The sequence below is a fragment of the Notechis scutatus genome, chromosome 6 (genome assembly GCF_049901735.1).
Source record: "Notechis scutatus isolate UNSWTSFEM ecotype Mainland chromosome 6, rNotScu1.2, whole genome shotgun sequence".
NCBI lineage: Eukaryota > Metazoa > Chordata > Lepidosauria > Squamata > Elapidae > Notechis > Notechis scutatus.
In genome coordinates, this window is record NC_142014.1 from 29254096 (window position 1) to 29278989 (window position 24894).

The 24894-nt window shown below is 43.1% G+C and overlaps 1 protein-coding gene across 12 annotated transcripts in view; it reads right to left on the reverse strand.

Annotated features, from left to right (window-relative positions):
- Positions 1-24894, reverse strand: part of MAGI2 (membrane associated guanylate kinase, WW and PDZ domain containing 2) — a 585270-nt gene that overhangs the window by 126865 nt on the left and 433511 nt on the right. For 8 of the 12 annotated variants that reach the window (XM_087967823.1, XM_087967826.1, XM_087967822.1 and 5 more), the window contains 4 exons: positions 18236-18293; positions 4118-4239; positions 1914-2042; positions 968-1150 (listed from right to left, as the gene is read on the reverse strand). In XM_087967823.1, coding sequence (XP_087823949.1) covers positions 968-1150; positions 1914-2042; positions 4118-4239; positions 18236-18293 — 492 coding nt within the window. The remainder of the gene's footprint in view (positions 1-967; positions 1151-1913; positions 2043-4117; positions 4240-18235; positions 18294-24894) is intronic. The other 4 variants (XM_087967825.1, XM_087967827.1, XM_087967832.1 and 1 more) reach the window with 2 other exon arrangements.

Consider the following 24894-nt stretch of genomic DNA (forward strand, 5'->3'; position numbering starts at 1 on the left):
GATAAAAAGGACTATAGAACTGTGGCATATGAATCAGTATAAATACACTGCATTGTTTGAGGTGAAGGAAAGATTAAAAGATCCTGATATGCAGACCAACTCTTCAGAGGAAATAAGGATGGATAATAAGAAGGAGATGGCATTACAGATTTTGTTCAGTCAGAAATACTCAATCCTTCTAGGGCAAACGAACAAACACGACCGGATGAGAATGAAGTATTCAATGGCTGGCATAACTTAAAAGAAATAAAATTGTAATTATAGATAGTCCTCACCTTACGATCACAACTGAGCCCAACATATTTCTGTTGTTCAGTGAGACATTTGTTAAGTGACTTTTGTCCCATTTTACGACCTTTCTTGCCACTGTTGTGAAGTGAGTCGTTAAGTTAGCAACATCATTGTTAAGTGAATCTGGCTTCCCCATTGACTTTGCTTGTCAGAAGGCCGCAAAAAGGGATCACATATACATGTATACATATACATACATACACACACATACAGACACATACATACATATACATACACACACATATAGACACATACATACACATACACATAAATATATATGTAAATACAGATAGACAGACACACACACATATAAAATCTTCATTTAATGACTCCATAATCCCTTGCAGGTTGGAATCTGGGCAACTGAATGGAGCTAGCAAGAATGTTTAATGGCTGGATGCCTTTCCTGTCACCAATGCAGAGTTTTGTTCAGCAGATATATTCTGATAGTGCCCAGAGAGAGAAATATCTGCCTCTACCTAGGATCGAACACACAGCCTCCTGATTGTGAGGTGAGAGCTCCATCTCTCTCTCACACACACACGAACACCCCCCCCCCGGTATATCTCTATATATGTAATGTAGGTATATGTATGTTTGTGTGTGTTTGTGTGTGTGTGTATAGAGCATCTGCTGTCTGCTAAACAAATAAAACCGCCAATCGTGGGCCTGTTACCTGTTTCCATCTTGCCGTCTTGTGCTGCTGGCCCATCTGGAATGACACTCTTCACCTGGAGAAATTCGTCGGGCTCGTCCCCACCGATGATGGTAAATCCGAAGCCCATATTGCTTTTCTTGAGGGTTGTGCTGAGGAAGCTGCCTTTCAGCTGGGAGGCGTCCCGGGTGAAGAGGGGTTTTTCTACAGGAGCCAACAGAAAGAGAGACATGAGACGCTGGGGTCGCCCTCCCCTCCCCGCGGTGGTGTACACGCGCACACAGACACACGCAAGAGCTGGGCTTCACACAGTGCAGCGAAAGCAGCGGCGGGGACAAAGTGGCGCTGGTACGAGTCGAAGCAAAGTAAAAGTGCAAGCGATTTGAGAGAACCAAGAATATTAGTGAGTTATTATTATTATTATTGTTGTTTATTTTTGTTCTACGTCAAGCTAAATTAACCAGCAAGGGGAGGATTCGTTTATCTAAAGTAGTTTCCCATTTGGACTCTTAATGAATTCTCTGTTCATTCAGAGTTGGGACTTTTTTGGAACGGTGAGAAACTGGCCAGAGGGTGACTTCTCAATTTAATCAAACTATCGCATTCAAAAATAAAAAAAAATAATTTGCAAAAACAATCGGAAGACGGACTTCTCAATCACACAAAAGGGGGCCACATGCATACGTTAGAATTGTGCGTTTTTGTCTCAGCACATTTTCATCTTCCCACAATCCACTTTTAGAGGGATCCCTTGAGAAGGGTGACCAACGAGTAAGCCTCGGCGGATCTCAACCGGTCCTTCATGAAGTGATCAGATCATGGGAAGTGGTGGTGGGAAAAAAAAAAAAAGCTAGGTGTTCAATTTGTTTTGTTTTTGTGTTTTTTCCAAGGTGGGGAAAAAAAAAGAATTCAACACACTACTTTTGATAAAAGTGCAGCCCAGGTAAACAGCAGCACTCGGACGTACCATACAGTCTGTACATTCCAGCAATATCCCGCCGATATTGAGACAGGTCGCTCACACTGCGAGACCTCTGAGGAGCAAGGCGCGGGTGAACATGTTTGGGCCTAGGTAAGGTTGATGAGGCGTTGTCTACTGATATAAAGGAGAAGAAGCCTCATTCTTTGCGTAGACTCTTAGGTCAATACTTAATCTCTGCACCAATACAGACGGCTAATCACCCTTCATTCCATTGCGTGCATTAACTTAGTCACTGCTAATATATGCATCGTTCATTCTCCCACCAAACAGAGCATCGAGTCACCTCGCAGAGGTTAGCAAGGCAAGATAACAAAGTGTCTCTCAACTTAAGCTCAAGAGGTGAGGTTAAAAAAAACAAAAAGAAAGGAAAGAGTTCCTTGAACGGAGCTCAACTCCTGGGTCACTACACATTCGTGCCAATGTTCGCATCCATGGGTCACTGCCTTCTTGTGGTAGGTTCATAAGTTAATTATGCCTGGATGGCTTCCCACTGAAATGCCAAGTAGATCTGTGTCTGCTTAGCTTTTTTCAACCTCTGCTAGGACGGGCCATTTACCGTGGAATGAACTCATGGAAAAATTCTTCCATCAGACTCCTATGCTTATCTCTAGAGCCATGCTGGTGCAGTGGTGAGAAGGCAATATTGCAGGCTGACTCTGCCCACTGCCAGGAATTCGATCCTGACCGGCTCAAGGTTGATTCAGCCTTCCATCCTTCTGAGGATGATAAAATGAGGACCCAGATTGTTGGGGTCAAGAGGCTGACTGTAAACCGCTCAGAGAGGGCTATAAAGCACTGTGAAGTGATACATAAGTCTAAAGGCTATTGCTATTATTTCTGCAGCTCTTTTCAGATAACCAAGGCCAGGTGAATGGTTTGTGTCCTTTACCCAAGTGCCATCTGGTTGCTAAGATCTGTGTAGATCAAACATTTGATCAGAATTAGGACAGGGGGTAGAAGAAGAAAGAAAAACATCCTTTTCTTCTTAGGTCCTCTAAAACAAATAAATAAAGCTGTTCTTGGTCCCCAGATCAGTGTCTCTCTTGTGGGCTACTGGAATTTGGAAAGAATGAATAAACCTCCCCTTTCCCCTGGGCCAATCTTGGTCCTTCTTTATCTCATCCTCCACAGTTGCAAATAAAGGAAAAGAGAACATACACAATTTAGTATCAGTTGTGCACAGAGGACAACGGGACCCAAAGAACCAACTGAGGTCATCCCAGAGCCCTGGTAGCACAATGGTTAGAGTGCAGTATTGCAGACTAATTCTGCCCACTGCCAGCAGTTTGATTCTCGATGGCTCAAGGTTGACTCAGCCTTCTATCCTTCCGAGTAAAATGAGGAGCCAGATTGTTGGAGGCCATAGGCAGACTGTAAACCACTTAGAGAGGGCTTGGAAGCACTGTGAAGTGTTATATAAGTCTAAGTGCTATTGCTATCCCCGCCGTGGTGAAGCAGTGGTTAGAATGCAGTATTGCAGGCTAATTCTGCCCACTGCCAGCAGTTTGATTCTCGCTGGCTCAAGGTTGAAGCAACCTTCCATACTTCCAAGGACGATAAAATGAGGCCCCAGATTGTTGAGGGCCATAGGTGGACTCTGTAAAGTAAGCCACTTAGAGAGGGCTGTAAAAGCACTGTGAAGTGGTATATAAGTGCTATTGCTATTGTTACCTACCCATTGAAACAGATAACAATACACATACTCTTTCCTGGTGTGTTTGCTAAAAAAAGACAGAGTGGAGTTTTAGTGAACCATGATTTTGTGATTTTACTTCCTAAGATAACTTGTGCTTCCCCCTGGGACTCAATGGCCCTTTTCCAGTTGCATCTGGACAACCCTCTTACTATTATTTTGAATTATATCTTTCCCATTCTGCAGTCTAGCAAAACAAATCTTACCAGCAAAACCAGTCACAGCTTTGTTTTTAAAAGAATTGTTTCCCACGTTGAGTTAGAAAGGCTTACCATGGCAATATTGAAGGAAGCTATTTAAACCCATACTTTTACTCCATTTCTATTAGTTCTGGAATTTTAGGAACTGTGATAACTAGCCACAATCTTTCAATTGTTATTATTTTTTTTTCAGAGGGAAAAAAAAATGAGAGTCTTCAAAACCGTGTCACAGGTATCACACAAAACTTCGTAGAATTGGTCCCATCTGAATTGGGTGCTGTGAGGTGATGGTGTACCTCGGAAACTTTGGACTGGCAAAGGCTTGATTCCAAGTTCTGCGTTGGGCATGGTACGCTGCTGTAACTTCCTTTTGGCTTCCAAAACAGGATTTTCAAATTGGGTCCTCCTATTTATGTGGCTGAAAATATAAAGAAACCCATTGTCAACTGAAGCGATCCCTTTCAAAAAACAAAAACACAAAAAAACCCGGCCTTGTGAAAACCTGAATTGACCGGACTTCAAGAAGGAGACCTACTTTTGGTGCCAATTGAAGGACCGGGGATGTGATGACCCAAAGGGGTGTGGCACAAAGGCAACACAGTCAGATAATCAGTAGGAGTCCCTTTATTAACTCCAACTTTGCCCCCAATGTCCTGGTTTCTTTCTGGGCTGGAGAAAAATTATCCCAGGAAAAGCCTTTGGCCGCAGAGAATCAAGTCCAAAACGTGGTCAACAAAAACTGTAACTATAAGTCCAATCAAGGCAAAATGAGGTAATTAATTCAACAGGGCAGGAGCAAGAATTCCAGACTTGAGGGCACGGCAATAACTCAACATGATTGGAAAGACGCCAGGAACACAGTTAAGCAACGTCAACACAAGATAAACTCACATTTGCTCCCAACAGCCTGCCCCACGCAGCCTGCCTTTCTTATAAATTGTTTCCCCAGGTGTGCCTAGTGAAGGGAATCAGGGCCCTTTCCTCCCCCATAAGCCATGCAACCCACGTTGCTCTCTTCTTCGTTCCTCCCTGAATGCCCTAGGATGAAGAGGGGATGGGCCTCGGTCTTCCTCTGAACTCCCTCTCCCTTGTTCTACCTCTCTCCTGCTCTACCTAGCCGGACTTTGCCCTTCTCCTTTTTCCTCCACAAGCAACAGAGCCACACTCCTACTTCCTGTCAGCTGTTCATCTTCCTCCTCAGATTCAGACTCAGACAGGGGCATGACAGGGGATGTCATGACACAAATGATGAAAATGATCTGCTGGTGTCAGTTGTGTCATGTTGTCATCTCATGACATTCTGACCCAAATGACAGAAATGAATTTACTGTCACAGGGTTGCACCTTCAAGGCTTAATTATGTGTGAAAAATAAATTACATGTCAACAACGTGTAAGTAGCTTTAAGCAGGGCTCTTCAAACTTGACAGCTTTAAGATTTGTGGACTTCAAGTCCCAGAATTCCTCCTCCAGTCATATTAGCTCAGGAGTTCTGGGAGTTGAAGTCCACAAATCTTAAACTTGCCAAGTTTGAAGACCCTTGAGCTAAAGTATCGGGCATTAAAGACCAGGTTCACATGTGAAAGTTCAATTAAAGTACTTCCTTGCTAAAAGCCTATATACAGGAACCTGCTCAACTGATAGGAGTTAGATAAGGTTTCATGGAATTGAAGGGAGGGGGAGGTTGGACTTCTTCACTTGTGGCTACATAGGGATTCTAGGCCAATGCCTCTTTTGACTCTGCCCCCAGATTCTGCTACTCCTTCTCCTACATATGGAGCATTAATAGTCAAGAATATCAATGTAAGTCACAGGATGGAAAACTCGGATAACTCTTAGAGGCCAGGAAGACTGGGTTTTAATCAGAGCAGAGGTGATATTCAGCAGGTTCTGACCAGTTCTGGAAAACCAGTAGCGGAAATTTTGAGTAATTTGGAGAACCGGCAAATACCTACCTCTGATTGGCCCTACCCCCATCTATTATCTGCTTCCTAAGTCCCAGCTGATTGGCTGCATCGTCTTTTGTTGCCCTGCACAGGAGAACAGAGCTGGAAAGCAGGTTAGTGGGATGGGAAGGGAATGGAGATTTTGCAGTAACCTTTCCTTGGAGTGGGGTGGGAATGAAAATTTTACAGTATCCTTCCCCTGCCATGCCCACCAAGCCACACCATGCCCACCAAGCCACGCCCACAGAACTGGTAGTAAATTTTTTTGAATCTCACCACTGAGTCAGTAAGTTGAGGACTAGGTGGATATGTAATTGCATGTTGATTATTACCATGGTATTTTGTTTGCAATCAGGAATAATGGCTCTTTCCCTTGAAAATATTTGTTATCAAATTTCAAAGAAGAAAATAAAAATAAATTTAATGCTTAGGCAGTTGTGCTCAGCACAGAATTTTAAACAACACATAGATTGTGGCTTTGGAAAAATCCAGCTAATATTCATAAACTGCAGACCAAAAAAAGGAAAAAGGCGGATTAATAGCAAAGTGTAAGGCTGGGGGGATCCATTGTCTCCAGTGGAGGAATTTCTCGATGCCTCCTTGCCTTGTGATCAAATGCACTTGTCAGGATTCCGGCAGTTTAAATCATGAGTCTTGAGCCAAACTTCCAAAACTTCAAAAGGATTTATTGGGAGTTAACATGTCCGGCACTGCCTGGGTGTAGCTGACTCTGAGACACATCACTCATTGTCAATCTTGACCCTGGTTTCCCCCCACCCCCTGGGAGTATCATAATTCATATTCTCCAATGAGACACATCCACAGCCATGTATGTTTGATTGGCGATTATAGAACTACATGATCAACTAGTCAGATCGGGGGAGGAGTACAGTAGTAGAGAGGAATTGGAACCGACAAGCTAAGAAAAACAATGACAGGAAAGGAAAGGAAAGGATCAGGAGGAAATTGGCCAGTCCTTCCTTGTTTCCAGGGCAGTACCGCAGCCCAGATCTAAACACTGGATCGGGCCCCCGGGCCTTGAGTTTGACACCCCTACTCTACAGACTTACATTGAAGCACTCCTCCCCACCTTTTTTTTGTACAAAGGGCCTGGCTCAATGAATTGAACGTTCTCCGTTCCTGAACATTATTTTTCTAAGATTTGCCCCATACTGCTTCACCTCTGTCTTCCTTGCTTCACTGAGTTGCAGCTATCTGCTCACAAAGTCCCTTTGCTATATCGCATTAATTCTCCCTGGTGCACCACATGAATTATACGGGCTAATCTTTATTGGAAGTAATATTTTGGACAGGTGATTTATTGCGTTGAGCCTTGTGCCTTGGATACATTCCACTTGGATGATCAATGGTCAATAAGAAAGGCACGGAGTGTGGAGACAGACGACCTCGGAAGTGGATTAATTTAGGAGAAGAAAAAATCAGAACCATTATGAAGGAGAAACTAATGCGAAAGCTGTAGGCAATGGAACATGTGTTTCGTCAGGGGTGGGATTCAAAATTTTTAACAACTGGTTCTGTGGGTGTGGCTTAGGTGGTGGGCATGGCTTGGTGGTCATGTGACTGGGTGGACGTGGCTTGGTGGTCATGTTATTGGCTGGGTGTGGCCAACTCAACATTACTCACATCGAGGCACGCATCTCCTCGCCTGGCCTCTCATGACTGTGGGGATGCTGTAACAGTTGTAAGTGTGAAAAATGGTCATAAGTCACTTTTTTCAGTGCCATTGTAACTTTGAATGGTCACTCCACACAAGCAAAATACCAGCAAAGGAGGGGAAAAAACCTCCAGAGACGTTCCTAAGACAGGAAGTCTAGTCCTGCCAAGAATGTAATAAGGCTTAACGGAGAGGCAGTTTCTGTAAGCAACACAGAATGTTTCCTACCTGCCTTCCTTACAGGATTAGACCAGTAATTTCTTCTAACAACCGGTTCTCCAAACTGCTTAGAATGTTAACAACTGGTTCTAGCAAATAGGTGCGAACTGGTAGAATCCCAATCCTGGGTTTCATGAACAGCAACTAATGGTTAGCTACAAGTAGTCCTCAACTCAGGGGTGGAATGCTACCGGTTCTGCCCAGCTCTATAGAACTGGTAGCTCTGAAGAGCAGCAGACACAGAACTGATTCTGTGCCTTCTGCTCTTTGGGCCACCCGCCTGCCCGGGCTCTTACCTAACCTTTATTTCCTGCTTTTTCAACCTCAACTGCTTTGCGCAGCACAGCTGAGGTTGAAAAAGCAGGAAAAAAAAGGTGTTTTCCAAACATTGTGCATCCGCACGCAGTGCTTATCAGCTATCCAGGAGGCTCAACTTTTGGTGTATTACATGTGTACACAGCGCGCGTCTGGCATGAGTGCATGTGAAACATAAGTACCAAACCGGTACTAACACTGGTTGAATCCCACCCCTGCCTCAACTTACACAGTTCACTTTGTGAATGTTCAAAGTTACAATGTCAACTCGTAAAGCATTCCTATGCCTGTTATAGAGTTGCCATAAACAAAGGGGGTGGGGGGGAAGGAAATCTGAAGGAGCAGGGCGGCAGTTTAAAACCAGAAGTACATTCCAACACTTATCTTACAAAGATTGTAGCTAAGGTACTGGATCGTCTGCCCACGAAAATCCTTAATTGGAGAATGTGCTTGATGACACCCAGCCCATGAACATGCTTCATTGGAGAATCTGATTTATGACACATCCAGAGGGGAGGGGGAAACAGGGTCAGAGGTGACTGTAAATTACGTATGCCAGAGTTGGATTTATAGAGGTTAATGCCAGACATGTTGCTCCTAATAAATCTATTGGTTTTTTTTGAAGCTTGGCTCGAGGCCCATGATTTAATTAGGGCAATCGCTGGAATCCTGACATACAACAGTACTGAAAAAAAGTGACATGGCTGTTTTTCACACTTATGACCATTGCAACATCCCCATGTTCAAAATTCAGAATACTTGGCCACTGGTTCGCACTTATGACAGTTGCAGTGTCCCGGGTCATGGGATCCCCTTTTACGACTTTCTGACCAGCCAAAGTCAACGGTGAAGCCAAATTCATTAACAACTGCAGTGATTCACTTAACAAATGTGGAAAGAAAGTTTATAAAATGGAGAAAAACAATCATTTAACGAAGGTGTCTATGGAGATTCTCAGTCATCCAGGTCACGGATGTCCCAAAGGTGCCCCCCCTTTTTTTTTGCAAGAGGCAATTGGACTTTCTGGTTTTTCTTTGAAGATGTTTCACTTCTCATCCAAGAAGCTTCTTCAGCTCTGAAGAACAGCTCTAAAGAAGAGCTGAAGAAGCTTCTTGATTGAGAAATGAAACGTCTTCAAGGAAAAATAAAGAAACTCCAAGTGGCCTCAACGACTCTCTAAAAGGATGCAAATGACCAATGTTCGCAAGGAATATAAATCCTTCCATTCCCCACCTGTATCCACTGTCATGCCCTTGGTAGAGTCAGACTCTGAGGGACAGGAGGAACAGCTGGCAGGGAGTGGAAGTGTGGCTCTGAAGGTTGTGGAGGAGGTTGGGGAAGGGCAGAGGCCGGCTGAGCAGTCAGAGGAGGACCCAGGCCCATTCCCTATCCATCCTAGGGCATGCAGGGAGGAGAGGATAAGGGAGAGACGTGGTATACTCAGGAGGAGAGGGCCTTGATCCTCTTCATGGGTTGCTGCTGTGACGATTGGATGAGAAGACGGACATGCGTACTGGCGAGTGCTGGAAACAAAGCATGGAAATATCTCTAGTTTATGGTTCCTCTCCAAGTTTGGCATCCTTCCCAGTGTGTGTTCTGTTGTCTGTGGACATCCTCCAGCCCTTATCTTGCCTGGTTTATGCTGTTTTTTATTCTTTATAATTTAAATGGCATTTTCCTTCTTCTGGTAACTGCTTGTGTGGGAGTTTTTTTTGTCTCCAGTCAAGGATATTTGGAAGCAAAGTGAAGGAATAAAGGGGGCTTCACCTGTTTCTTGGGTCTGTGTTTATTTTGTATCCCACCCTGGGTCATCACATTCACAGTCATGAATTTGTGGTTTCCTTGGCAACAACAGAGTGGGTTGGCACTCTCCTCTTTTAGGATTCTTATTCTAGTGTAGCCAACACAGAGGTGGTATTCAACAGGTTCTGACCAGTTCTGGAGAACTGGTAGCGGAAATTTTGAGTAGTTCAGAGAACTGGCAAATACTACCTCTGACTGGAGATTTTACAGTATCCTTCCCCTGCCATGCCCACCAAGCCACACTCACAGAACCGGTAGTAAAAAAAATTGAATCCCACCATTGAGCCAACAGCCCTGAGACTTTCCTGGCAAGGGGACTTTCTGGGTTTTTTTTTTTTGAAGAAGTTTCACTTCTCATCCAAGAAGCTTCTTCAGCTCTTAAAAAAAATGCAGATTACTTTTTTTAAAGAGCCGAAGAAGCTTAGTTTAGTTTAGTTTACTTTAGTTTGCAGCTCGTACAACAAAATTAAAAAACATCTTCAGTGTACAATTTATGACTATGGAAATAAACACAAGCACACATCCTTCACATTCTATATACTGAATTGAAAACCCCTGATACTGCATTAAAGTTGCACTATACAATGCAATATTAATATTAGATAGATAGATAGATAGATAGATAGATAGATAGATAGATACTGTAGTAGATAGATTTAGTTTAGTTTAGTTTATTGTCATTGCACCTCATACAACAAAATCAAATATCATCTTCAGTGGACATTATGACTATGAAAATAAACACAAATGCACACCCTTCACATTCTAGGCAATTGAATTGAAAACCCCTGATGTTGCATTAATATTGCACTAAACAGTAGAATTCAACAGAGTTACTGCCCTGAGATAGAAGCTGTTTTTCAGCCTGTTTGTCCTTGTTTTTATTGTCCTGTACCATCTGCCAGATGGTAGTAGTTCAAAGAAAAAGGGTTCCCAGGATGAGGTGGATCTTTGACAATGTTTTGAACTTCCTTAAGGCAGCAGGAGCTATAAAGCTCTTCCAAAGAGGGGAGAGGGCAACCCATGATCCTCTGGGCAATGACGTTCACCCTCTGGAGTGCTGTCCTATCTGCCACTGTGCAATTGGCAAACCATACGGAGGTGCAGTAAGTTAAGATACTCTCTTTAAAAAAATTGCAGGTCACTTTTTTTAAAGAGCTAAAGAAGCTTCTTGGATGAGCACTTGGAAAATAAAAAGCACCTTTGGGATTTAGCAAACATCTCACTTTATATCTGTCACTATGCTCATCTATTTCTACCTCTCCACCATCACAAACTGATGAAGCTTCTTGGATGAGAAGTGACTTGTTTTGCTCTTCTTCCTCAAGAAAAAAAAATACAGTCCAGCTGCCTTTTGAAAAAAAAGCATCTTTGAGGCCAGTGTCTTGCTTAGCAACAGACATTTGGGGCTGGTCATAAGTTGAGGACTTCCTGTACTGTACTTGCTGTTAATATGTATTTACTGCTAGAATTGCCAAGAGAAGGGTATGCAGCGGGGTGAGATTCAGCTGGTTCAGATCGGTTCGCGCGAACCGGATGTTAAATTTACATCTGGTTCACTGAACTGGTAGTTGAACCGACCGGCTGCCCCCGCCCACCCTGCCTCACCCCTCTCAGGAGTCGCCACGCGACCCGTTTTGGATGCAGGTAAGCACAGGTGCTCTAGGAGGGTGAAAAACGGGTCAAACTGGAAGTTCCAGAAGTCTAGAAACAGGCCTGTTTCTGGCTTCCGGAGGCCTTCCGGAGCCCGGGGGAGGTTATTTTCGCCCTCCCAGAGATCCGAGGGAAGCCTCTGGACTATGGGGAAGGTGAAAAACAGCACTTCCAGAAGTTCTGGTAGGCCATGCCCACCATGGGCACACCCGCCAGCAACCGGGCAGTGAACCGGTTGCTGGGATTTTTGAATCCCACCCTTGGTGTGCAGGATGCTTTATTGTCTACTTCAAGGGAACTTGTTTAGGTGTCATATTTTAGGATGAAAAAATGAGAGACAATTTTTATTTCCAGCTTACGATTTTAGCAGATTCGAACACAGATTTTCATGCTGCGGATAAAGGTTTTAGATTCTGTGGTATTTCTAATGACGTTAGAATTTTACTGGATTATTTCAAACCTTGATTAGAGATCCTTCACCAGCTTCTTTTAAAGAAATAAATGCTGGAATAATAGCAACTTGATCTCAGAAATTTAGAAAATGTAGAATATGGGGAAAGCGTAAAAAGCAATATCGGTTTTTGAATGCAACTGTTTCTTTCATTGATGAATGGTAGCTTTGTTCTACTCTACTCTACTCTACTCTACTCTACTCTACTCTACTCTACTCTACTCTACTCTACTCTACTCTACTCCACTCCACTCTACTCCACTCCACTCCACTCCATTCCTTCCCATTCCATTCCTTCTCTTCCCTTTCCTCCTCTTCCTTTCCTTTCCTTTCCTTTCCTTTCCTTTCCTTTCCTTTCCTTTCCTTTCCTTTCCTTTCCTTTCCTTTCCTTTCCTTTCTTTTCCTCCTCCTCCTTTTCCTCTTTTCCTTTCCTTTCCTTTCCTTTCCTTTCCTTTCCCTTCCCTTTCCCTCCTCCTCCTCCTCCTCCTCCTCCTCCTCCTCCTCCTCCTCCTCCTCCTCCTCCTCCTCCTCCTCCTTTCCTTTCCTTTCCTTTCCTTTCCTTTCCTTTCCTTTCCTTTCCTTTCCTTTCCTTTCCCTTCTTTCTTTTCCTTTCTTTTCCTCCTCCTTTCCTTTCCTTCCTTTCCTCCTCTTTCCTTTCCTTTCCTTTCCCTTTCCTTTCCTTTCCTTTCCTTTCCTTTCCTTTCCTTTTCCTTTCCTTTCCTTCCCTTCCCTTCCCTTCCTTCCCTTCCCTTCCTTTCCTCCTCCTCCTCCTCCTCCTCCTCCTCCTCCTCCTCCTTTCCTTTCCTCCCTTTCCTCCTCCTCCTCCTTTCCTTTCCTTTCCTTTCCTTTCCTTTCCTTTCCTTTCCTTTCCTTTCCTTTCCTTTCCTTTCCTTTCCTTTCCTTTCCTTTCCTTTCCTTTCCTTCCTTCCCTTCCCTTCCCTTCCCTTCCCATTCCATATCTCCTGCAAGCAAAATTGTTCAACAGGAAGAAAAATAAGCATATTTGGCATTCTAGAGGGTATTCATCTAACTTTTAATTTTGTTGTCCCCCTTTTTTAACATAAAACCTTTGGATAACATGAGCTGCCCATCTTCCTTCTCAAACTACATATTTTGAGTCTAATTGCATGATAAAAGCAAGCACGCCATGCTTCTCCTGAGACTAATGATCACTTCTTAAACGTAGAGTGGGATTTGTAAAATAGGTTTCGTTCCATGAAAAAAGGTTATCTTAACCCAGAGCTGCATTAACAATTCTCACCCCTCACTCCTTTTCACTTATTTCCTTTTCACGAATTTTTCTTCTGCTTCACTTGACAAGAGAAGCTTTCTGATTACCTAAATCAGTGCTGCCAATGACACTTAAGTTACATTTTTGGAAGGAGAACAAAAGGCAAGCATTTTGAAGATTTACATTCGGGGGAGAAAAAAGCGTTATTTTGCAAAGGAGCTTCAAAGTCTGCAGCATGTTTAAAAGATCCCTATGACTAACTTAAGGCACTTTGAAGACTGTGCTAAATTTTCAGGTAAGTAAGGGGGGTCTCCAAATTTGGTAACTTCAACCCTTCAACTCCCAGAATTCCACATGCCTGGCTGAGGAATTCTGGGAGTTGAAGTCCACAAGTCTTAAAGTTGCCAGATTTGAAGATTCCTGCTATTAGGATATGAATGCTTTTCCTGTCTTCAGTTTGAGAGAAAAACACGGGGACAAATTTATTTAGAAGATCCAACTTCTAGAACTTCTTACGACAGGTGCAAAATCTCCTCAGGGCTCTTTTTGCCTTTCATTAAACATGTTTCCAAAAGGTGGGGCTACAAGAGTTTGAAGAAAAAAACCCTAACAAAATTACAAAGAAACACACGAATGTGTGCGGGAAAAAAAAAACCAAGATGAAATGAGACCTAGCAAAATAATACAGTTTTTAAAATTCACTTTAGAATGATAAATAGCCCATTTGCATAACGCATATGTATACAGAAATGAGATAATAATTTCCTTTAAGTCAAACTCAACCCCTAAGGACCTCAAAAAGTCCTCCTTGCTGTTTTCTTAAGAAAAATACACCAGTGTTCTACCATTGCCCTTTCTAGGACGGATATTTTACCCTCTGAGAGGGTTTGCTCCAATTTGATGCTCCAATTCTTCTGGTTCTTATGCACTAAAAACAAAGTTCTTCCAGTTGTCCAATTTTACCATTTACAACTTCTGGACTTCATTTCGCATAATTTGTCTGCAGAGATTCTCAGTCATCCAGGTCCTGGTTGTGTCCCAAAGGTGTTTTTTCAAAAACAACTAGACTTTATTTTCCTTGGAGATGTTTCACTTCTCATCGAAGAAGCTCCTTCAGTTCAGAACTGAAGAAGCTTCTTGGATGAGAAGTGAAACGTCTTCAAGGAAAAACAAAGTCCAGTTGCCTTTTGAAAAAGCACCTTTGGGATTCCCAAATTTATTTATTTATTTTATTTATTTATTTATTTGATTTGTCAATTGTTTACAAGATAATAAGTACAAGTGTATACATAGTTGTGAATATATGAAATGGGTACATATAAGAAAAATAAAAGAATAAGAGAAACAATAGGACAGGGACGGTAGGCACGTTGGTGCGCTTATGCACGCCCCCACAGACCTCTTAGGAAAGGGTGAGGTCAATAGTAGACAGTCTAAGGTTAAAGTTTTTGGGGTTTGGGGAAGAGACTACAGAGTCGGGTAGAGTATTCCAGACATTGACCACTCTATTGCTGAAGTCGTATTTCCTGCAATCAAGTTTGGTGCGGTTTACTTTGAGTTTGTATCTGTTGTGTGCTCTTGTGTTGTTATGGTTAAAGCTGAAGTATTCATTGACAGGTAGGACATTGCAATGTATGATTTTATATACCATGCTTAAGTCGGACCGAAGACGGCGTATTGAGGTTTTCTAGTTTTAGAATTTCGAGTCTGGTGGCATAAGGCAGGGGTCCCCAACCGCCGGTCCGCGGACCGTACCGGGTCATGAACAAGCCTTACCGGGCCGCTGGTTGCTGGGCGCCGCCATCTTTTTGGTAAAAAAAGCAATTTTTCGTCAAAAGATGGCGGCGCCAGCGCTGGTGAGCTTTTCCGGTAGAAAGCCATTTCTACCCAAAAGCTCACCAGAAGCGCTGGCGCCGCATTTTTGACTAAAATCACTTCCGTGACGCCACCGGAAGTGATTTTTCGCCAAAAAAGATGGCGGCGCCCAGCTGACGCTGAACTGGCCGCGGCGCGCCAGCTGACGCCGGAACCGGGCCGTGGCATCGAAAAGGTTGGGGATCCCTGGCATAAGGTATTCTACAACGGGTAGAAGAGTGGAGAACTCTTCTTGTGAAATACTTCTGGACTTTCTCAATTGTGTTAATATCACATACGTGATAAGGATTCCAGACTGATGAACTGTATTCGAGTATTGGTCTAGCAAATGTTTTGGGAGTTGAAGTCCGCAAGTCTTAATGTTCCCAAGATTGGAGACTTGGCAACTTTTAAGACTTCAACTCTGATTGCTTATTGTACCCTATGACTATTATTAAGTGTTGTACCTTATGATTCTTGACTCTTGACGAATGTATATTTTCTTTTTAGGTACCCTGAGAGCATTTGCACCAAGACAAATTCCATGTGTATCCAATCACCCTTGGCCAATAAAGTATTCTATTCTATTCTATTCTATTCTATTCTATTCTATTCTATTCTATTCTATTCTATTCTATTCTATTCTATTCTATTTCTGGGAGTTGAAGTCCACAAGTTTTAGAATGGCCAAGGTTGGAGACCCTTGTACTAGAACAGGGGTCACCAACCTTTTGGACCTCAGGGACCACCAAACTCATAATTTTAAATCCCGTGGACCACTAATGTGAATTTTGACTGACGTGGCTTGCTGACGTTTGGTGGGATGGAGAGGGAGAGGGAGAGGGAAGGAGGGAGGGAGGGAGGAGGGAGAGGAGGGAGGAGAGAGAGAGAGAGAGAGAGAGAGAGAGAGAGAGAGAGAGATTTGATCTAACCTCGGAGGGCTGGTGATGTCTCTCTCTCTCTCTCTCTCTCTCTCTCTCTCTCTCTCTCTCTCTCTCTCTCTCTCTCTCTCTCTCTCTCACACACACACACACACACACACACACACATCCCCACCCCCTCCAAGGCAGTGACATTCCTAGCCTGCTTTTGAGCTCTGTTCTCAGGCTTCATTCAAGGAAAGCAGCAGAAGCCTTTCTTTCTCTCTCCCCAAACTCTGCCGGAAATGAGTCTTTGCCGGCGCAGCCTCTTGGAGCAGGAGGCCTTGCAGGGTCCCAAAGACTCATTTCTGGCAGAGTTTGGGGGAGAGAAAGAAAGGCTTTTGCTGCTTTCCTTGCGTGCAGCGAAAAGAAGAAGAAAGAAAGAAGCAACCTGGTGGCCGGGCAAGTTCCCCCCTCCCCTCACTACCTCGTCTTGTTCCTAATGTAAGCTATGCAAGACTTGTGTTCCCGCGGGGCATGTGGGCAGTGAAGCCTTGTGTTGCCCCGCAGCCTGGATTAATTGCTTTGGGGGTGGCATTTCTCTGTGGACCACCAAAATTTTCTTGCAGACCATCAGTGGGCTGCGGCTCACTGCTTGGTGACCACTGTACTAGAAGACAACTGATGCTGATATTCCTTCATTAAAGGTTTAGATGGCATGGGAGTATAGGCAAGAACATTTGATATCTCTAGTGATATCTTCCCACCCCACATGCTTTAATAGGGGGTATTCTTTGAGAACCTTCCTTAAACAACACTAGTGACAAGGAACAGAAGACCTCCCCTGTTGAAGCTCCTGTCCTCTGGAGAAATCTTCTTCCTGAGTTATGTCTGGCCTTGCTTCAGAAAAGCAGATTTCTCCCCCTCTCAGATTTTGGGGGACCCAAGACTGGAGTTTCATTTGTTGCCAACTGCCTGGAGCCATAGCGCAAGAGTTCGGTGACCATATCAAATAAATGAATAAATACTATGGGATGGCAAGAGTACAGAAACAGGTAACTTTTTTTTCAATGGAAAACACTCTTGAAAAATGAGTCTGTTTAAGTGACCGTTTGAAGTTACTATTGGAAAAAAAGTGACCTATAGCTATTTTTAACCCTTATGACCATTGCAGTGTTCCCATGGTCATGTGATCAAAATTCAGATGCTTGGCAACTGACTCATATTTATGACAATTGCAGTGTTCCCAATTGCAGGGTCATGTCATCTCCTTTGGTGACCTTCTGACAAGGTTCATTTAACGACCATGCTACTAACTTTACAAATGCAGTGATTCACTTAACAAGCACCCTCTTTTAATGACCCCATAACGCCTTGTGGGGTGGAGTCTCGGCAACTGAATGGAGCTGAGTGTTTACTGGCCAGATGCCCTTCCTGTCGGCAATGCAGAGTTTTTTTTTACAATCTGCCTCTACCTAGGATCGAACTCACAGTCTCCTGATTGTGAGGTGAGAGCTCCTCCTCTAGGCCACTGCACCACTCAGTGATTCACTTAACAATCGTGGGACAAAACTCACTGAACAATTCTCTTGCTTAGCAACGGAAATTTGAGGCTCCATTGTGATCATAAGCCAAGGACTACATTGTATTACTTTTTTTCCTTCAGTTGGGCCTTCTATTTTCTGTCCCATCTTAAGGTGCCCAGGAACAAGAAAAACCACCATGGACTGCTTTCTTTTTGACCCGAAGTGCCACACGGGACCTGTTGTGGTTAGCCAGAAGCAAGTGCAGACAGCTGAGGAGAGTGAGGACTCAGATGAGGGGCCAGGACCATTAGGGAATGGACTGCAGCCTTCAGAGATTGTGCGGGCTGGCAGCAGCTATGAGGAGGTTCCCGAGGAGCTTGTGCCAAGTGAGCGTGCGCGCAGGATTGCTCATAGGAAAGAGCAGCTGCAACAGCACGGGCAACTCAGGAGTAAGGCTGCAAGGTAATGGCCCCTCCTTCAAGAAGATAAAAGCCAGCTGTGAATCGGACGTTCTTTGCAGGAAGCAAAGACGTTTTGAAACTCCAGCCTCGTGGACATTGCAGTATCTTAAATTGGTATTTGAAGACTCTTGTGTTGTGAAATATTTCTTATCTGTTATTCTTGGCAGCCTTGCGCAGTTTTGGTGAGGCTCGTGCTTATCAAAATTAATTAGTTTGCAGCAGCCTTTTAACCAGGAATTCGTAAGAACCATTAAAAGGTTTCTGTTCCCTTTGGTTTGTGTTTGTTTTATTGGACAAGACTTTGGGTCAGAACAGGACCTGAACCACAATTGATACAGGTGGCAGCATGGAATATAGCTTCCAAAGCTGGAATGCTGACAACAGGATTAACAGGCAATTAATAATGGTTTGAAAAACTTACTCCACATAATAAGTGCCATAGATGGGATCATCAATTTTCTCCCAGCCGTAGGGTAATTCTGAAAAGAAAAAGAAAAGAAAAGAAATAGGAAGGCTTGTTAAGACACATAACAAAGGGTGCCATGATTTCTAAATAAAAAATAAAAAAGGTCAACAGGAGAGGAACATTACACCTAATGCCCAGAGCCAATGCCAAATTTGAGACATATACCACAGTGAAGTGCAGAAACCAGCACCTGCAATGGCCTCCGTTGGATGAAGAGAGCACATATTTCTCCTTGTGTCCTGGCCACTTTTTACAGAGGCACGATGGAAAGCTTCTTAACAAACTGCATCCCTGTTTGGTTTGGTAGCTGCAGTGCCTCAGATAGAAAGTCCGTACAGAGAGTGGTGAGGACAGCAAAGAAGATCATAGGAAGCTGGCTTCCCCTTATTCAGGATACTGCTTACAAGTGCTATGTGCGTAGAACTTGAATCATTGTTAGAGACCCCACACACCCACTTTATGGTCTGTTTCTTTTGCTCCCCTCTGGGAGGAGGTTTCAAAGTATCTATAGCAGGACTGCCCGATTCAGTAACAGCTTTGTTCCTTATGCCACCCGTCTTATAAAATCTCAGGATTCTTTTTTCTCGCCATGTATATGTGAACATTCGAACTAGACTGCTGTTTCTCTGTGCCATATATATGTGTGTATGTGGGCATATGTATAATTTTGTATTTATTTATTTATTTTGTCATGTTTATGTAGTGTGTTGGAGGTGGTGACCATTTGAGTGTTGAATGCACAATTCACTTTCAAAGTTATCTATGACTGCTCCTTCCTTCTTTCCTTTGTTCCTTCCTTCCTTCCTCCCTCCCTCCCTTCTTTCTTTATCTTTCTCTCTCTTTTCTCTTTCCTTCCTTCCTCCGTTCCTCCATCCTCACCCTTTTCCTTCCTCCATCCCTCCTTCTCTCCCTTCTTTTCTCCTCCCTCCCTTTTTTCTTTTTTCTCTTTCTTTTTCTCCTTTCTTCCTTCCTTTCCTCCCTCCTCCCCTCTTGCTTCCTTGCTTTCATGCTTCCTTCCTTTTCTCCCTTCTTTCCTCTTTCCTCCTCTCTCTCTCTCTCTCTCTCTCTCTCCTCCATTTGATTAAAGGAATAGTACTACTGGTTTCCCATTATTTTTTTCAAACTGTATTCCATTCTTGGTTAAATAAAATCCAAGCGCATTTACCCAGCTGGAAATGCTTTTTTAAATTCTTTGCTGCGGCTCCTTCATAAAATATTGAACAGAATATTTGCATCTTGCACGATTCAAAATAAGTCCTTACAGTTTCCTGCCGAAACTGAAAATTACCAGAATGTTGGTTGAGTTAATTAAATAGAAATCTATTTTACACAACAGGTCTCCTTCCTTCACTGGCATCCCTGAAAATTGAATTTACAGATTGCAGTAGGTGGGGGACAGAGAGCAAAAACGACTAGGGGTGACATGATAGCAGTCTTCCAATATTTAAGGCACTGCCCCAAAGAAGAGAAGGGTCCACCTATTCTCCAAAGCACCTGAAGGCACGAAAAGAAGCAATGGATGGTATTCAAGGAGAGACCCAACTTAGAAATAAGGAGAAATTTCCTGACAATGAGAACAATTAATCAGTAGAACGATTTGCTTTCAGAAGTTGTGGGTGCTTCCATCACTGAAGGTTTTTAAGGGACTGGATAACTATTTGTCTAAAATGGTGTAGGGTTTCCTGCTTGGGGGCTGGACTAGAAGACCTCCAAGGTCCCTTCCAACTCTGTTATTCTGCTAAAAGAATGCAGGAATGTTGCCGTCATGTTATTTGCCTGGATTTTGAAAATCTTACTTGGGCTGACTAGGATGAAGAAAGGAATGCCAGTCATGGCATTTGTTAGGGAATTTTCCACCATGATTTCACTTTATACTTTCTATTAGGAATTTTAGCCGGCTTCTATATTTTTCAAGGAGGATAATTATAATGATTTAAATTATTAATTATTTAAATAATTATTGAAACATGATTATTTTGGAAGCTGCTCAGAGTCAATTGGGCACCCTTAGAAACTGTGGAATTGAAGCCTTAATTGAAGGCTTGGCACCAGGGTGGGATTCAGCCGATTCACACTGGTTCGGTAGAACCGGTTGCTAATTTTTTTGTGGAGTTTGGCGAACTGGCTGATTTGGGTGCCTCGCCATGCCCGGCCCACTTCACCCTTCCCCTCCTACCCAACAAGTGGTCAGGAGATAAGGCAAGTGGCCAGGTGAGGTTTGGAGGCGAGGCACCCCTCGATCTGAGTGATGTCAGGTTAGCCACGCCCACCCAGGGGTGATCCTCCTCTGACTGCCCAGCTGGTCTTTGCCCTTCCCCAGCCTCCTCCACAACTTCTGGAGCCACACTTCCACTCCCTGTCGGCTGTTCCTCCTCTGACTCAGAGTCAGTCTCCACCAGGGGCATGATAGATTAGTTCTGCCCTGTATATGATTCCTATTGGCTTTTATGTCTCCAGAAATGTTTTTTCTCTTTAGAATAGAATAGCAGAGTTGGAAGGGGCCTTGGAGGTCTTCTAGTCCAACCCCCTGCTTAGGTAGGAAACCCTATACCACTTCAGGCATATGGCTGTCCATCTCTTCTTTAAAAACCTCCAGTGATGGAGCAGCCACAACTTCTGGAGGGAAGCCATTCCACTGATTAATTGTTCTAACTGTCAGGAATTTTCTCTTTGGTTCTAAATTGCTTCTCTTTTTGATTCATTTCCACCCATTGCTTCTTGTCCTGCCCTCCGGTGCTTTGGAGAATAGCTTGACTCCCTCTTCTAGCTTGACTCCTTTAATAAAGCCAACTTTTGTTCATGAAAGACTGCCCATGGAAACCTTTTCCCTCTACAGATTTCTTTCCTTTTGTGATTGCCGTGAAATAGGACTTATTGCAGGGCTTTGTTTCAGCTGCACATTATGCAAATGGTTGCCGTCTTACAACAACCATTCCTTTCTTAGCCTCAGCTTCCTACAGCTGCCTTGATGAAGGTCCTTTCCTGAGTCATTTGAAGTTCAGAAAGATGGTTCGACGACTTCCTGTCATTCGAACGACCAAGAAGCAGGCCTCCATTGGGTGATTTCATTCCTCTGATTGGAATGGTTCGTACCATCTGCCAAACTCAACTTCCTTTTGATGGCTTGTCTTTTCCGCAGCGTCATCAGGAAAGGCAGCCTTCACAGCAAAAGACGCATCTGGTCTTCATTTGAAAAGTGACGCATTTGATTCCCCTTGGCAATGAATCGACAACGATTTGCAAATTAGGGTTGAGCCGGAAGCACCACAACCAGGGGTGGGATTCAGCCAGTATGGACCAGTTGGAGGGAGAACCGGTAGTTCCAGCAATCAGTTGGCCCTGCCCACTGGCACCTGCACTATTCTGTCCTATATTTCCTTTGTTTGAAGCCAAGCTGATAGGCGTGGCAGAGTGGATTGCCACACCCTGCTGTTTTTACTCACTAAGGCTACAGTAAAAGGTAAGTTTTCTTGCTATTTTTAAATGCACCTGTGCGCTTTACCGAACCGGTTGTTACACTAGTTGAATCCCACTACTGACCACAACATCCCTCCCCCTCTGGTCTCACTCTGTGGGTTGTGTTGCACCAAGGTGTACAGGTAATTCTGAGAGCAAACCACACTTCTTCTTAGCCCTGATGATGTTAGGGTAATGAAATGTCTGCAAGAAAGCAACTGAGCTCTGAGAGCATCAAGGACCCCTCATTTCTTAAACCAGTCAACAGGGGACTACAAGTTGTGACCTAGCAGGAGTAGTATAGAAAGTCCTTGATAATTCATTTAGTGACTGGAGTTATAATGGCACTGAAAGTGACTTATGATCGTTTTTCACACTTTTTTTACAAAAAAATTATGTATACATTTTTCTTTAATATACACGATTGCTTAAGTGTATTGTCTGGATCAATTTAAATAAAATAATAATAATAATAATAATAATAATAATAATAATAATAATAATAATAATAATAATAATAGTATACTATGCCAAAAGTTTGGATTTGAGTACAGTAACAACAACTGGGAACGTCAGGTTGAGAAGGTTCTGGAGAATGAAAAAGTCAAGATCTTGTGGGACTTCAGATGGACAGGTATTTGGTCCACAACACACCTGACATAATAATAGTTGAAAAGAAAAAGGTTTGGTTCATTGACATTGCAATACCTGTTGATGCACAAATTGAAGACACGCAGCAAGAAAAAAAATCACAAAGTACGGGGACTTACAAATTGAAGTTGAGCGACTTTGGAAAAAGAAATTGTGTGTTATCCCAATTGTAATTGGAGCCCTTGGAGCAATACCTCAAGGGCTGCCTTGCTATTTGGAAATCCTGAATTTATCAGACTTGAATACCCTGATTCTGCAAAAAAAACAAAACACCCTACTTGGAACAGCTTATATCCTCCGACTGTACCTGAACAGTTCCTAGGTCCTTGGTTAGGACTCGAGCTGTTGAGCTACCAACCAGCCCCAAAGGCTGTGAATCTCACTAAAGATTAAATAATAATAATAATAATAATAATAATAATAATAATAATAATAATAATAATAATAATAATAATAATGCCTGGACAGCGGAATAGAAGAGAAAGAACTGGAGAAGATAACAAAATACAAAGACCTACAAATAGAAGTAGAATGACTATGACAAAGGCAAGCAAGGGTAGTACCAATAGTCATAGGTGCCTTCGGTAGAGTCCCAAAACAACGGGAGCACCACTTGAACACTATTAGTGGCATTGACAAATTTGCCATCAGTCAATTGCAGAAGGAAGCTTTACTTGGAACAGCTTCCATCCTTCAGCGATATCTGTAACACCATCAAACATTCAGATTTGCCTATCCCAGGTCCTTGGTAAGGACTCAATAGGTAGACAAAAATGCCAAACCCAGTCTGAACATCTGGCTGACTGTGCAATGAATAATGATGATAATAATAGTTATTTGTACATAGTGGTATTCTGCCAAACTTCTAGTTTCTACCTTTACTATCTAGCCATTGGTAAAACAAGTCCCATGTTAAAGAATATTCTGTATCTTTTTCATGCTTTATCTTTAATGTTAATCTATCCATTTCAGCACAGTCTAATATTTTTTTAAATTACCTTTTCATCTGTAGGGAGTTTTTCACACTTACGACCCTTGCAGCATCCCCATGGTCAGCTGATCAAAATTCAGATGCTAGACAACTGACTCATATTTATGACGGTTGCAACATCCCAGGCTCATGGCATCCCCTTTTGGGACCTTCAGAGAAGACCAAGTCAGTAGAGGAAACCAGATTCACTTAGCAACTGTGTTACTGACTTAACAACTGCAGGGATCCATTTGATAACTGGGACAAGAAAGCTCTTAAAATGGGGCAAAACTCTCTTAACAAATGTCTCATTCAGCGACAGAAATACCCGGGAACACCTGATTTTTCCCTACGTATATTTGCTCTCATCAGATCATTCTGATATAGTCTCTTGGAATGTAGCTAAATTTTGCTATATCCTCTACAAAATTAGGCAGATTTGATGACCCATTGAAAATCTACCTGTCATGCCCTTGTTGGAGTCCGATTCTGAGAGGGAGATTAAGTAGCTGACAGGGAGTGGGAGTGTGGCTCCAGTGGCTGTGGAAGAAACAGGAAAGTCCGGCTGGGCATTCAGAGGAAGACCCAGGGCCATCCCCTCTTCATCCTAGGGCACGCAGGGAGGAATGGAGAAGGGAGCAATGTGGCTTATGGGAGAGGAAAGGGCCCTGATCCCCTTCATGGGCTGCAGTTGGGAAGACAGTTTAAAAGGGCAAACTGCGCATGGCAAAGTTGCTGGAAGCAAAGTGAGCATTATCTTTGTCAAGGCTTATCTGGGTTTTGGCATCCTCCCAACTGTGGGTGCTGCGTTATCTTTTGGAAGTCTGCAATTTATCTTCCTGGCCTGTCGTGCTAATTACTTCAGCATGGTTTGTGGTTTTTTAAAAATTTCTAATTATCTTTACTTTGGGTTCGGACTGCATTTACTCCCTTCATAGACTGCTTTTGGAAGAGTTTGATATTCAGGTGAGGATAATTGGACATAGGGGCCCAAGTTGGAGGCATTAAAAGGAACAAACCTGTAGCAGCCCACCCCGTATAGATGTATGGTAGAAAAACACACACAAAAACACTCTGATTTGCGCAGTGTCAAATGTTGGGCAGAATTCAGCGACGTCCATTAAAAACGTTCTCTAAAATGGAAACTCGTCCGTTACCAGAAAGGGGCATTCTTTTCATCACTATAATTTGATTTTTGACAAGGATTTCTTGGGCTAAACTGTGGCCTGATAAACATAAGTTAATTCAGCGACATACCTCAGAAAAGAAAGTTTCTGCCTGAAGCTCCTATTCAGACTGAGGCCAATTTGTCATGCAGCTATCATAAATAGGAATGAACTGAGGAGTGAGGTGAATACCCTAAAGTGTTTCCATTTAAAGTGGCCAAGCTTCACTACGTCTTGGCTGAACAAAGAGTTGAACACCTCCTGTGCTTGTTTGTTCTGGAGAAAAATCGATAAAGGGAGGCCTACTTCCTTCTTCAGATGAGCTTGTCTGCATTATTGATCTTCTACTTGAAGGATCCCCATTAAGCTTC